Below are 15,851 nucleotides of genomic sequence, written 5' to 3'. Positions count from 1 at the left end.
GTAACATACTTTAAATAGCCACAGATTGTACAGGGAGATGATGCTCTTTCTTCTTTTTCTTTTCTTTTTTTAATTCTATAGATATTTGTTACAGATAACAATTGCAGAGATCTTGGCTACAGTGTTCACTAGCAATCCAATCCACATGAGCAATGTACAGCTTAAAAAAAAAGAAAAAGAAAGAAAACATTGCGTCTTGTGTAGCTGTCAGTGTGCTGCCAGCTCAGGGCAGCAGTTGCTGAGTGAAAACAGTCTCATCAGAGTAACAAATCACCAGATAAAAAGGGGGTCAACAGCTCAATGTTTGAACAGTTCAACACTTGACTCAAGATGGCACGTCTAGTTCATAAAGATCAAACGTATAAACTTAGCATATCGTTTCTGTCCGACAGCAACTCCCATTTAATTTTTTCTTTTTTAGTTTGTTAATTTTTTTTGGTGGGGGGGGGGGGGGCTTATTGGCCTACTTTGTCATACAATAGTGTTGTGCAAAAGTTTAGAAAATAGGAAAATCAATCTCAAAGCTCACAACGTGTTAAGTATGTTGGTTTTATAAATATTTAACCAATGAAAAGTATTAAAAGTAAAAAAGAGCTAATAGCTAGCTCACATCTCGTTTGAATCCATTGGAACACATGTTCTTTGTTCCATCTCCTGAAAAGTAACGGTTTTGGACAAGGTTTCTGCCTGACAGCCATCATATCCTACTGCCCAGGGTTTTGTATAACTGTATTTTTACCCTTGATATCTATGTGCACATTTTTCCATCTGTTAGACAAATAATGACCCAACACACTGGACCGCACTCAACTCACTCCCTGATAAGCGTGAAGAGAGATTGTAGTTTCAACAGTGCAGCTGACGTGACATTACTTTTCACTCCCACCCAACGCTGGTTCGGTGGTCACACTCATTTGCTTTCTTTGTTCCTGGCTAGTCTCAACATTGTGTGTATACTATGTGACAGTGTTTTAGATCCGGACTGATGCCAAATGTCTGTGTCAGTTGGAGAGTCCTAGAGTCCTAGGATTATCAATGTTTTGACCGATATTTTCTCCCTCCAAACAGTGCAAAATTTTAGATTGATCAAAGATTCTATTAAAAACATTAAACTTTATGTAAAAATCAAGTAATTATATAATACACACATTAACTGGACTTTATTTAACCATTTGAGCCCTGTCAATAATGCCTATCTACAAGCTTACAATGCGATGCGAGAGTGCCAACACCGACTCAGGACTCCTGAATCGCTGCCCTTCTCACCCCCTGTTAAGCGTCAGGGTATTGAGCTCCACTGGAGCTAACAATATGACTGATTATAACACGTTGTAAGCTTGTGGATATGGCATTTTTTAAAATATGTACAAATTGGGACACATCGGCTTCATAATTGCCGATACTGATGTCATCAAAAAAGTAAAACAAAAAGTATACTGTGTTGGGCTGCATCTAGTGTGTTTGTGTGACTTTGCTCATGTGTTTGTCTGTAGGACAGGAAGCAGGTTGGACAAGGCCACACGCTGTCCCTGCAGGACGCCACATATGACACGTCAGGAGAATATGTGTGTGAGGTGACCGTTCCTGCCCTGCCAGACCTGCACACCACTGGATCTGTCCACATCATCGTCCAAGGTCAGTCATCACTGATGTCCACAACAGGATTGTTACACCCTCAGAACAATCCTGAGGGTGTAAAAACTCAAGAGAGTTTAAAAATGGACCCGTAAGGATAACCTTTTTCAATTGAGAATGATTTATTTGTTTCCACAATTAGCTTAACTAGACTAGCCTACTCGGGTAACGATGAAATTTGGGAATGCATGCTCCTCGTCGTCATACAATACCTATTGTCAGAGCCCGTTGTGCTCGTCTTTCTGTCTGTCCCATCTATACCCATAATGAAGATCTCTGTGTCGGATCTCTGTCCATGTTTATGCCCATATATGGGGATCCCTGATGTCATCAGTATATGCCCATATATGGGCATGCCACGTATATGGGCATTGGATTGGTGGGTCTAGACAACCGATTTTCTATATATATGCCTATACTTTATGGGCACAACAGTGTGTGGCTCTGTGGCGCAATGGATAGCGCATCGGACAACCGGTTGTGGGCAACCCAAAGGTTGTGTGTTCGACTCCCACCAGAGTCGTGTACACGCGCACCTGTCTGCGTTCATATCTGGACATGCATGTAGGCTGGTGTTTTTTTTAAATATGACCTAATAGCAAACTTAAACCTGTTTTCAGACTGGACTGAACCAAACCAGATGTTTTTTTCTTTTAAAAATGAGTGAAGTCTGTGGTGCAATAGGCTAATGTGCTCGGCTGTTAACCGAGGGGATGGTGGTTAGAGCCCACCCAGGGATGAGCCTTTGAATGTTTTCAAATTGTACATAGTGGCAGGCCAGGAGCTACTACACTGAGAACTGCACACACAGAATATAGGTTTGGGGTTAAGGTAAGGGTTCTGCCAGTGCAGGCTTTGAGTCTGCAGTTTCGCTCTACTAAAGCTTTCTGCCACAGCAAAGGAATACGTGTGCTCTGTGTAATGTCAGACATAATAGTGGTTCTGTTGTTTGTCTATCAGGTGCATAGCATCTAGCCACACAGCTGAGTGAGACAAAGTGAAATTATTCAATATGTCTTGTTTCACTCTCCAAATGCAGTCAAATCACTTGCATACATTGGCGCTGTGGCTTAGTTGGTTAAAGTGCCTGTCTAGTAAACAGGAGATCTTGGGTTCAAATCCCAGCAGTGCCTGGTAGCCTCTGCCATTTTGTGTTACAGTATTATCTAGCATCATCATCATCATACTATAAGCCAGAGGATGGCAGTTTGAGCCCACCCAGGGATGGGACATTGAAGCAACCAGGAGTATTTACTCAGACGAGAATTACACACACAGAACGTGGGTTTAGAATTAGGGTTAGGGTTATGTCAGTGCAGGCTGTGTGTCTGCAATTTCCCCCTGCTCAAGCATTCTGCCACAGCTGAGAACTTGTGCTCCATGTAATTTCAAATGCTGGTTGTATTTGTCTATTCGGTGCATAGCAGTGAGATGAGCTTACATTTAAATAAGCTTAAATACTCCTACTCGGAAACGATGTAAGTTGGGGAATGCATGCCCCTCCCGGTTATGCATTTCCCCGTTGTACCCATTGTCGTAGTACCCATTGAACACATCTTTCTGTCTGTGTCCCATAATAGCATATCGGTCAGATCGGCGGTTCCTGACATATATGCCTATATATGGGCATATAGGTCAGAGCGGTGGTTCTGGACATCCGACAATCCGACAGATTTGACACCGGGCACTGCACTACCTTGTCCTCAGTGAAGCACGCCATGCACCGATTTTGAAGTCGATCTGTCAAATGGTTCTCGAGATACGTGAACTACAGACACGCACACACACACAGAGATTCCGCTTATTTATAGTATTTATTGTAGGATGTGAGATTAAATGGGGTGTTAGATATGAAATTCATTCACATGTGCACAATTGTGCTGCTCTCCTTTATTATTTATAACTACTAGTGCAATAACTGTTATCACAGAACTTGGATGTTAGTACTGTGGCGTTAGGCATCTCCATAGTTGGGCAAAAAGCAAGAGCCAAGAGAGGCAAGAGAGATCCCTGGAACCTCTAGATAGAGAAGATAGATAAATAATGAATAAAGAGGTTGCTGAAGGAGTTTTACTTGCTGAGAAAATGTGTTTGGTTTTAAATTAAAATGTCTGCAACAATCAAGAGTAATCACAGTAAATAAACATTCCTGGTAGTTAAACCAGGTCCAAACTAATCACTGCAAAGCAAAACTATACCACAAAGTAACACAGCAAATGACAGTCAGACACTCGTCAAGATGCAAACTATTTATTGCAATTGCAATGACACATCCTCTGAGATCACCACAAGAAACACCTCTGAAATAAAATCAAATAGCATTGTCAGTGGTGGAAGACGTACTCAGAAATGTTACTTAAGTAAAAGTATCAATACTAAGTAAAAATCCTATATTTAAAATTGTACTAAAAGTACAAAGATATTGGCATGAAACTTACAGTACCATGGTAAAAGTGCAAAAAAAATAAATAAACATTTGTCAAGCTTTTTTTAAATAGCTAATCTACAAGCTCACAACATGTCACGTTGATTTACAACGTAGCTTGTAGATCATAATCAGCTATTTTTTAATATACTAAGTATAAAATAGGGCTTCGTTTTTAAATAATTGTAGTGGAGTGAAAGTAGAATATTTGCCTCAGTGAGGTAGTGGAGTAGGAAGTATAAAGTATTGAAAGATACTTGATAACCACTGGATAACATGCTGTGTGTTGATGTGTTGGCTGTGTCCAGGTGCACCCCAGCTCAATGATGAGGACAAGGATGTGGCACTGGAGGAGGCAGAGGGCCGCCTGGTCAACCTGAGCTGTGAGGCCCACGGACACCCACTGCCCACCATCTCCTGGAACATCGTTGGCAGCCAGGTACACACACACACACACACACACACACACACACACACACACACACAGGAATGCACTCGCACGCATGACCGCACACACATGCATCGGCAGTGGCCCAGGAGGTAGAGCGGATGCTCCTCCTGGCTTAGTGTCGAAGTGTCCTTGAGCAAGACACTGAACCCAGTTTGAGCAGGTTGGTGCCTTGCATGGTCGATGCGTGAATGTGTGTGCGCACCATTTACCCCCCCCCCACACACACACACACACACACACACACACACACACACACACACACACACACACGCACACACAATGCAAACACATTGCACAACATCTGCTTCACTAATGGATGTATTTAGTCATCATGTATATTTAAAGATGGCTTCATGACATAGAGATAAAACACAGCACAGCAGAGACCTGGGTTGAATTCCCAGCAGCGATGCCTCCTGTTTGGCGTTGTCGGCAGGTTGGGACGCTGGCGAGGGGATCGTGTCCTTGTCACTGCACTGGTGTCCCCTGCTGGTTGGCCAGGGCTCCAGCAGGGAGGGGATTTAGGGGAGCTGGTACGAAACTTCCACACTATGCTGGTGTAAATCCTCTCTGTCAGATGAAAAGAAGTGGCTGGAGATGTGTATCAGAGGAGGCCTGTCCACTGTGACAGGCCTGAACTCAAGTACACATGACAAGGACTGGGTTAGGGAGAAAATATGTTAATTCATCGCTATTAGTTCATGGGTCTATTGGGAGATATACTGTACCCGTACTTACGATTTATAAGAAGATGAGTCATTATTGCAATGGATGCCATAGATCAGTGATTCACTCTACTTTGTTTTTCAAGGACCCCCAGTTTGATATGCATTAGGTCATGGACCCCCATTTGATACGATTTTTATCTCTGCGACCCCGATCTACACTGTGAAATCCTTTGGTTCCATGTGTACGCTCTCTGAGTTACAGATCTGTAAGGGTCAATTTGGTTCCTAACTATCCATCAATTAGCTAGAAACCACCTGGAAAGCCACCAATGGCCCCTGGGGGTCCCCCAACCCCACGTTGAGAACCAGTGCCATAACCAACGGTGACCCCCATGGATTCATTACTTCCTCTTCCTTGTTCGAGCTGGACACTCATCATGGCTCTGAGCGGAAATGTCAACTCTATGCATTTATTTCCACGATTAATACAGTAGTACCATTTTTATCATGTGTTTTAAGTTAGAACAACGATGAGGCCGTTATATCGACGGTGAGCGGTTGTCTGAAATAATGAACACCCTACGGCCAATCGGAATAAGGTATTCTCCATGGACCGTGGTATATTATATATACCCTCTTCTTGTTTACACCTCAACCACGTCTCGTCTCATACAAATACAGACACTAATCCCCGGGTTGCACAGGTGTGTGTAAAGATAGTGCGACCCCTGTGCAGCTGTAGTGTTCCTATTGATTCAGCGCTAGCTGCCAACCTCATCCCTGGGTAATATTGCCCAGCTCCACTGCCTCAGAAAGTGTGAGTCAAACTGCAATGTGGTGGAGGAGGAGGTAATCCAGGTGAAAATATGGCTTTAAAACAAAAGGCAGAGCAGGTGCGCTTTCCTCTCTTTGCTTCCTTGGCTGTGGATGCTTAGCTACACTCAATACTGACTGAGTATAAAGAACCACTGGACATAGCTTCCAGAGACTTCTAGCTGCTACTTGGCTCTACGTGTGTAGAGCCTTCATCAGAGCATAATAAAAACTAGAGTCCGACCCATTGAAGTTTCAATTTGACAACATTTAACAATATATTACACTTCAATATTATTATGCGAAGAACACATATTTTTGATTATACAATGAACAAGCCCATAGAAAAAAATGCTTAGGGTTTCATGCCCCTTTAACCCATTCAATCCGGGGACGCATCATTTTAGATTTCTTTGGCTATTAAAAAATAGCAGATATACAAGCTCATAGCGCGGCACCGAGTGCCACGCTATGAGCTTGTAGATCTGCTGTTTTTGAAAAATCTTGAACATTTTTGACAATCTTTGAATATATATATTTTTAAAGCGAACATTTGTGACTCAAATCTTTATCATAGCGTGTGGCACTCGGTGCCGCGCTATGAGCTTGTAGATCTGCTATTTTTGAATAGTCAAAGAAATCTAAAATGACAGAGATGCGTTCCCGGATTGGAATGGGTTAAACATATCATTGGAACCTGGGCTGCAGCAGACCAGGACGCCTCCAGGACGCTTCATTCGCAGACATTTCGTCAATCTTAGGGGGCCTGTTATGTCCCAAGGCAAGAGATAACTATAGTAATGCATGACACACACACAGCTTCACACAGACATGCAGGCATCCAGCCTTGGGTTAACTGCTGGAATATGCGTGGGTGGGTAGAGACAAATAATTTCATTTTTTTGTGTGTGTGCGTGCATGTGTGTTTGCAGGTGTGTGTGTGTGTGTGTGTGTGTGTGTGTGTGTGTGTGTGTGTGTGTGTGTGTGTGTGTGTGTGTGTGTGTGTGTGTGTGTGTGTGTGGTTTGATTTGATTAGATTTATTTGATAAATTCATGATACAATGCACCAAGGTGCATAGTACAGTAGAATTATCCGGATAGCACAAAAGGTCAAAAGACTTAATTCCATTGCGGCCCCAAAATAAATAATTGCAACATAGGTATAGTATCTAACTGATAACACATGTGTTATTCTATTATAAATAAATAAGAATCACTGTGGTAATAGCATTCAAGAACATAGATACTCATAAAACCAGTGTACAAGAGACAAAAAAAAAACAGAACATAAAATGTAAAACAACTCAATACCAGCCATACCAACAAGGTCCAGTGCAGACCAACCCAACCCAGGGCCCCTGACTCTATTCTAACTTGCCCATCAGCCAATTCTTCAACAGATGTTTAAAACTGTTCAAAGACTGGGCAAAGACTGTGTGTGTGTGTGTGTGTGTGTGTGTGTGTGTGTGTGTGTGTGTGTGTGTGTGTGTGTGTGTGTGTGTGTGTGTGTGTGTGTTTGCGTACGTGCGTGCGTGTGTACTTGTATAACTATACTTGAGAGGGCCGAATGTTAGAGGTTAGAGTTATGCCTGATTTATTCTTAGTTGCACGCGGCGGCGGCGCACACCGAAAAAAGCAGATCTACAAGCTCACAATGCGTCGCAGGTAAACACTGCATTTATAAAATTGCCATCCTAACAGGTTGTTGTCCTCACAAGCATAGTAATACCAACAACGTATGTTTATGCGCATGCATATGTGTTTTTTGATGTCCACAGAGCTGGCATGAGGTGGTGAGCAGGGCCAATGAGAACACAGCTCACAGCGTGGTGTCAGTCAAAGTGACTTCAGACGTCAGCGCGCTGTGCAACGCCTCCAACGACATGGGAACGGAGATCAAGGCCTTCAGCATCAAAGCCAGTAAGTGTCTTTCTCTCCCTTGGCTTCCAGATAACAGCTTGTCTCGCAGGGGATTACAAACAAGACGGCAGCCGCCAGGACAAATAATTTGGACTATAATATGACTTTTTAGGCAGTTTGTTTGCTTTATTTTTGGATAGATAAGACAGGTGGCAGTAAGCCGAGGGTAAAGAGACATGCGACATAGGTCTCCGGCTGGGATCACACCGGGAGGTTGCAATCATGTGGTTGACGCACTGTCCATTCAGCCACTGTCGCCCCCTCCAGGCTAAAGGGGGAGCAGCAAGGAGATAGAGAGGAGACGCAGACCAGCCACAGAACCAAATCTCGATGTGGAGTGGAAACCTTTTATATCCAAAACCGTCACTTTTCAAGAAATGTAAAAGAGAAACTTTGTTCCAATGGATCCAATGTAGTTATTCTTTCAAGTCATCAAGCTCTTGTTAATACTTTTTATTGGTTAAATATTTATGAAAACCCAGAGACAGACTAAAACACTTTCAACCTGTCGTCCCTATTTTGGGCATGTCATTATAGGCAAAAATGTTCAGTATTTTACAAAGAGCTTTCAAAAAGAAAGAAAATAGCTCACAATTCATTGTGATGCGTTGTGAGCTTTTACTCTACTCTACTCTTGCACGACAATGAGATGACGTATGAAATAAGGCATTCATTTATATGTAATTGTTTTTTTAACATTTAAAAAAGACGAATTATGGAGATACAAGGTTTCTGCCCGACAGCGACGATATCAGCTTGTCACTATTCTTTCAAGAGAGACAGGCTTCTGCAATTTACAAATGCTTCCGTCTACCCATCTGTAATTTGGAAGTAAAAAAAAATTAGGCAGGTACCAGGCCATTTCCTCACTTCCACTATGCCCTGTGCAGTCGCTTCAGTAATTCCTACGGGAAAACAAATTAGACAAAGCCTAGATAAAAAGTATATAAAAGAAAATATATATAAAATATAAAGATATTTTAGAAAAAATAACAGTTGCGCAAACTCACAACACATCGCGTTGTGAGCTTGTAGGGGCCGGCTATTACTAAGAGATTTGGTGTAAGGAAGATAAGGAGGGGACCACGTAGATCCATGTCAAAAAGAAAATTGGGAATGCCGTATCGTAATTGGTTGAATACCTTCCGGTCTGAAGAGATGACAGCTTCCTCTTCTCAAAAGTAAACGGCCTGAATTACAGACAATCCAAGATTGTGGAAGGGAGAGGCTGGCTTGAGACTAGCTTGTCAGTGACAGAGAAACACTTGATAACACTGGAATGTACATATTGTATGCAACCATGTACGCTATGAATAAACTGCCCTCTTGGCATTACAGAGAGCTTTTATACGCATGTGGGAATGTGAATCACCGCTAAAGAAATGTGTGTTTGTGTGTGTGGGGGAGGTCTAGTCACAGAATATGGGAAACATTTGTCCATGTTTGTGGTGAACTTGGTAGACGTGGAAAGCGGTCCTCATTCTACGTGTTGTTGTGCTTGTTCACAGTTCCAATGGTCACCATTGCAGCTCCCTACTCACCTGGTAAGACCATTGTCCTAGAATATTGCTCTGTCCTTCCCCCTCTGTCTCTGAGCTACCTGCCATTTCAAATCCATTTCATTGCTTTTTCTTCTCTCAGCTTTTGGTCCCACTTTATATAATCTGCCTCTACCTGTGCATTTACACAATAACTAAACATGCAACTATTTTCATTTTCATTTGTCTTTCTTTTTTAATTTAGCTTTTATTTAACCAGGTTAGTTAATTGAGAACCAGTTCTCATTTGCAATAACGACCTGGACCAAATGACAAAAATGAAAGACATTAAAAATAGAACATTACAACATACAAACATACAACTTTTATTTTTTTAAGACACAGATTCCGTTTCCGGTTCTCTTTTATTTATTTTTGTCATTTATAGAATAGGGAAAAACTCTGGCAGTCAATGTGTTAATGGGTTAAGTGACAGTGGATTTGATCCTATAAGGCAGGGATGGACATGAGGTTGAGCAGTTGAAGAGGTTATTTGTAGTTGGTTGACCAGAGAGTTGCTGTGATCATAATGTGGTCCTTGGAGGATACCAGGTCTGATGTGCACACACAGAGTGAGGGAATAAGTTGCATTGGTGGACGTTAACCACCAATGCGGCGGGCCGTCCGTTCTCTAGATATATTATAACTCTGTGTCTGCATAGTCAAAAATGGGAAGAATGGTAATTTGAATAAGATCTTGCAGTACTGAATGAGTGAAGTTACTCTTAACTGCAATGTAACTACCGTGTAAGATGTATTACAATAGAATCAGAAATACTTTTATTGACAGAAACATATACTAGGAATTTGACTTGTTGTACAGTATAAAAAGCTCTTCATAGGAAACAAACCGAAGATTGTACGCAATGATGAAACACAGGATGGACAGAGACAACTGTGAACATTGCACCGCGCTGTGCATCAGTAGCAGTGAAAGCGTGGAAGACACAAACACAGCCTCAATATTTCATGACTTTCATCCAAGCAGCACACACAAGCACAGGATTTAGCTCCGTCTTAGATGGAGCTCGGGCTTCATGGGTAGCCTCTGGCTAGATTAAATATTCTGTGTGATGGGAAAGGCTAAGTCAGAATCAAAACAGCAGCACCACTGAGCAAGACAACACACTATACGCATGATATCTAAAAGCTGCTGGCAGAGCGCCAAATGTTCTCCACTGATAAACATTATTTGTTTGCCTCAAGAAGCGTCTGATAATGCCAACACAGAGCCAAAAGGGTTGAATCATTATATTGAAAATAGTTCGTTGTTATGTTGACTCCATGCTACCATCCCGTTAAAAAAAACACACACATCCAGACTGTTTGCCTTTTACTGTGGATTTTTCACATAACAGAGCAATTTGCACTGTCGAGTGGTTGCCTGTGAGTGGGGCACAGGAGTGAGAATATATTACTCACGTTGGCTGAATCTGAGATGCCGTTCAGTTACAAAGCAGTCCCCACGTACCATTAAAACCCTCACCAGTCTGTAGGGAATATGTTGGCTGCCTAATGTGCACTTCATAATTGCTGTTGAATGTGAGACGTGAAACACAGAACAGTATTGTTATTGTCAAAATGATGAGTATTGTTAACAAGGAAATTATAGTGGTCTGTTTCCCCCCAAAATGACTATGGCTGTGATCCAGAGTTGAGGGTTGTAAAAAGGGGTACTACATTGAAAAAACTAAACTGATTTATGATGTTCATATACTCATAAATATCTCCCAAACTTCTCAAATTCACGAGTGACGTCTCCAGCATGGAGGAATACCACTGTAGAATTGTAATTTTGAGGTTTGTGAGTTGCTTTGTATGTGCAGAACACTGACGGTGGCTTCTTAGGAAGTCAAATCAAAACAAAGAATGAAATACTTGACTTCAGAGGCAGCTCAGCTGGATGTGTGGGCTGAGGTTTAGAGGCGTGCCATATGTTGGAGTAGCTGTTCTTCATTTATAGAGGAATAAGTGAATAATCCCAGAAAAACTAAACCAGTGGTCCTTTCTTTATGGAGAACGTAGAGCAGTACAGTAGCCATTGGTTGGTATATAGCCAGCAGGACTACACAGCAGCACTAGCCAAAAATATAACATAGTTTGGAAGAGGGATACAAAAATACAGCAAACCTGAGTTGAGGTAAAGAATGGAAAATAGTAGTGAAAGTGCTGAATACAGAAGACCATGAGCAGTGCTGAGTTGATAAAAAATAAATAAAGAAGCCTGTATTTAGGGAGCATATGAGTTGGCGGAGGGGGGAAATATTATAATTAGGGCATCAGATAAGGGATAACTGATATTTACAAACTAGTCCATATTTAAACAATAATATCATATAAATTAGAACTTTTGAAAAGGTGACCTTACAGGTAACAGAATGGAGTTGGACAGTAATGCGATCATGAGTGGAGCAAGCTGCTAGATTTAGACTTACACTTGATTCAATATTGATCTATACTGTAAATTATATATTTCTAGCACTCAAAACAAGATATACAATGCAATGCTCTGGAAGCCTCTCTACTCTGACAAATGTAATCAAATGTATATTGATTATACAGTATGGTAGTATCCTTGTATTTTATTTACTGTAGTTTAAAGGGAGTTTAGGTAACTTTACCAGGGTGGACCTCTATTCCTGACATTACAAAACTGCTTGACTGAATGATTATTGAATGTTGGTTGCAGGGTAGATTAACTGTTCAAACACCCTTTTCCAGCATTTCTAAAACATGTGTTGTTTATGAGGATGCCAAATTATAACATAAGTGCAGTTTTTTTCCACCCACACTATTTGAATATCCAGCATTTAAAATGATCTGTTGCCCTACCAGTCCATTTTGTTCCTAATTATTATCTGTTTTGCCAAATCACATAAGCATCTGTGATGTTTGTTTGAAATCCTATTCAACTCCATGCACAGCAAAATGTGGCATGTTAATTTAACCCTGAGAGTGTAGAATTATGGGTCCATTCTTACCCTCTTAAATTAAGTTAAGTTAAGAGATTTTGCTGCGTATAAACTTTTGGACATCTAACCTTTTTGGTTTCTGGTAACAATAGACCACAGATTAAGTGAGTTAGACTGCAGTGTGAGTGTAGCCGTGGCTCCGTTTGGAGACACGTGATCTATCAACAAACAAACCACTCAAATTCCAAGATGAGACCACTCTGCTTTGCTTCAGGGAACTATGCTGTATCATGGTCTTAACCCATTAAGACCTGAGGCCAATTCTACAAATGCCTTCTTATTTTTTCCAAAAATAGCAGACGTACAAGCTCACAGTGCGGCACAAAGTGACGCACTGTGAGCTTGTATATCTGCTATTTTTGAATAGCCAACGCTAAAATCTAAAATGACATAGATGCTTTAGTGCTTTTAATGCTGTTTTAACAATGTGAACCCTGTCATCCCTATTCTGAAGCGAACATATGGGGGAAATAGCAGACCAACAAGCTCACAAAAATAGCAGATGTACAAGCTCACAACGCGTTGTGAGCTTGTACATCTGCTATTTTGGGAGATTTCTGAGATTTGGTGTAGAGGGAAAAGAGGAGGAGGCCTAGTATAGAGCTCTGGTCAATGAATTATATGGGGTTTCAATGGTCAAAGCTACATTGAGTCCATGTACTGCATACATCAATCAACACATACAGTACAATGTAGATCAAAGGATGCAAAAAGCGGGTGTAGGCAGTAACATAGTCAAGCTATGTAATGAAAATGACGATACAAATATGTATTCTGTTGCTCTTGTTTGTCATTTTGTGGGTGATTAGGTGGGGCGGGATCGGCCAGTTACAGGAGAGCTTTTGTTTTGTATTTTGTGTTTGTGTGTGTGTGTGTATGCAGGGATGTATTCGTTGTATTGTTCTGTTTATTGTACTCTTTGTGATAAGGACCCCCTCAAAAACGAGGTACATCAATAAAGGTACATTATTATTATTATCTACATAATGCTCTCTGAATGCCTGGGAAATGAGAACATTAGCGGGTCCAGAGGACAGAGAGTCCAGGAGATACTCTGCCTGGAGCTAGCTGGTGCTTGATCAGCCTCCTGTAGCCAGACAGTCAGAGATCTCCTCCTATGCGCCTAATGATACATCTGTCGTCTGGTGACATCTTTTTTTCTTTTCTTTTTTTAACTTTTATTAGGTTTTCTTTTCAGTATACAAAACTAAACTAAACTAAAAGGACAAAATATGTACAATTTATTTAAATAAAGACCAAAAAGTAAATAATAATAATAACAAAAATAATACAAAGGGGTTATGAACAGTTCATTAAGCTGTGGATCTGTAGGACATACCAGAGATACATAGTGCGGCACAAAGCATAGTGTATTTCAGGTCAACCACTAATGCCAAAAAGAAATCATGAGCCATTTGCGTCGCAACCGGTGTGTGACTCAATATTATAGGGAAGGTAGGGATTTTACACACCATGTCCATAATGACTCTCCACAACCGTTGTTCCTCAGTATAGAGTTCTCCATAGATATGGCCTCTAGGAATGTTTGCCACCACAGTCCATCTTTCAGCTGAATCTGCATCCTTCCAGTTTGTTGCAATCAGTCTTAAATCCCATTATAGGATCACAACGAACAGTGTAGCCAATGATGTTTCCCATCCAGAGATTGTGTAACATTTTCCCAGAAGGTTTTAACTTTAGTACAAGCCCTTACCATGTGATAAAACATACCTTGCTCCTGTTTACAATGCCATCATATGTCAGAATCAGATACACCCCTCCTATGCAATCTAACAGGAGTGAAATATGTTGTGTACTAAATTATAATTGATCATTCTATTCTTTACAGATTTAGACACTTTGTGAAGCATTTTCCAAATATGATCTCCCATTCTTTAGTATCCAATGTTGTACCCAGATCAGTTTCCCAATTCAATTGTACTGCATTCCAATTTTTACCCAGGAGTGTTTAAATAATTGTATTTTGCAAATTTGTCCTTCACGTCTGGTGACATCTAAATTCAGTGAATGGGCTAAAACAATAATAACTGCATTGCAGAACCAATGCAAAGACTATAGGGTTATCCTGATTAGTTTTTGTGTTTCAAAGCAGTAGGTGTTGGTTTGTGATTGATCGAATACTTTAACATGATTATTGACAGTACAGTCAAAGGTAATGCTAAAAGGATAACACAAAAAGCCAGAAGGGCTTGTTTCCATTGTGGTCCATTGTACTCAATTCATCAGTAATACATATAATACATACAATACAATCAAATACAAATACAGTACAAAACATATTGGAATAAAGATCAGTAGAATCATAAGGTATATTTACAGAGAAAGGAGGAAGAGGATTCTACTATCAAGATGTTCAAGGAGTTAAACTATGTTCACTTGTATTTTGAGGACAGGAATTCTTTTAAGTTAGTTTGGGTAGGGAGTTACGAACCGTTATGTCTTTTGGTAGGTCATTCCACGTTTTGGTGGCAGCACAGTAGAATGCATTTTTATCCATGTTTGAGCCGAATTTTGGGGGAACGAGGCAGCCGTTCTCGCCGCTGTTCTCGTCCCTACATTAAATTTAGATTTCCCCAGAGACGAATCAGCAGGCGGAGATCTTTGTTCGTCGGGCCATGTCAGACTAGTGCTTCTGTAGTATTGGAATAATTGAGGCATATCACTCCACTCATGCAGCATACAGCTAATGTGCCTAAGGGCAGTGCATGTCATTTGTAAAAAAAATAATAATGATACAAACACTTTGTTATCAGAGGGCTGTCTGGAGCAGCTGTAATATTCTGAAATCAAAGGAAAAGATCCTTTGAAAATATTAAAAATGTATATCAGAACTGACCAATAAGAGTAAAATGCTCTCAAAGGTTTTAGGCTCATGTTACATTTCAAACACCACATTATAGACATTATAGTGCTCATGAAACGACTATGCTGATATCCCTTTATTCCACTGTACCTTCATTCTTCAGTGTACCTTGGGCTGATGCATGTGCTCTTTCTTAGTTCAAAGAACTTCTCCTTAAATGTTGTGCCAGCATGTGGGCATTGTCTGCCATGTTCCTTACTGCGATGCAATTATATCACCTGTCACACTACATGATTGTGGCACAACATTTTCAACAGCTGCCAGAACTTTGTCACAGGCTTGGAATCCACAGCAGCACCTAAAGGAGCAGTTCACCCAAAAAATGACTTATTTTCTATCAATTACACATTCCATGAAGCCTTGAATTCATGGATATTTTTTCTTTTTTGATGGCCGGGTCATCGGTCAATAGGAGCTGAAACCGTGCTGAAACCGTGCTGAAACCCCCCCCCCCCCCCCCCCCCCCCCGTTGACAAAACGGAACGGGACCATTTTCTTGTGTGTTACAAAATCGAAAAATCCAAAATAGGACCGTCATTTTTATG

The 15,851-nt window shown here is 40.9% G+C and overlaps 1 protein-coding gene across 2 annotated transcripts in view; it reads left to right on the top strand.

Annotated features, from left to right (window-relative positions):
* Positions 1-15,851, top strand: part of mcama (melanoma cell adhesion molecule a) — an 81,240-nt gene that overhangs the window by 59,555 nt on the left and 5,834 nt on the right. For both annotated transcript variants that reach the window (XM_080435531.1, XM_080435532.1), the window contains exons 10-13: positions 1,494-1,635; positions 4,369-4,499; positions 7,771-7,912; positions 9,421-9,456. In XM_080435531.1, coding sequence (XP_080291657.1) covers positions 1,494-1,635; positions 4,369-4,499; positions 7,771-7,912; positions 9,421-9,456 — 451 coding nt within the window. The remainder of the gene's footprint in view (positions 1-1,493; positions 1,636-4,368; positions 4,500-7,770; positions 7,913-9,420; positions 9,457-15,851) is intronic.

The sequence above is a fragment of the Gymnoscopelus braueri genome (assembly GCF_963280865.1).
Source record: "Gymnoscopelus braueri genome assembly, chromosome: 8".
Taxonomy (NCBI): Eukaryota; Metazoa; Chordata; class Actinopteri; order Myctophiformes; family Myctophidae; genus Gymnoscopelus; species Gymnoscopelus braueri.
Note: the sequence above shows the minus strand (reverse complement) of the source record. Positions and strands in the feature narration are given on the sequence as shown.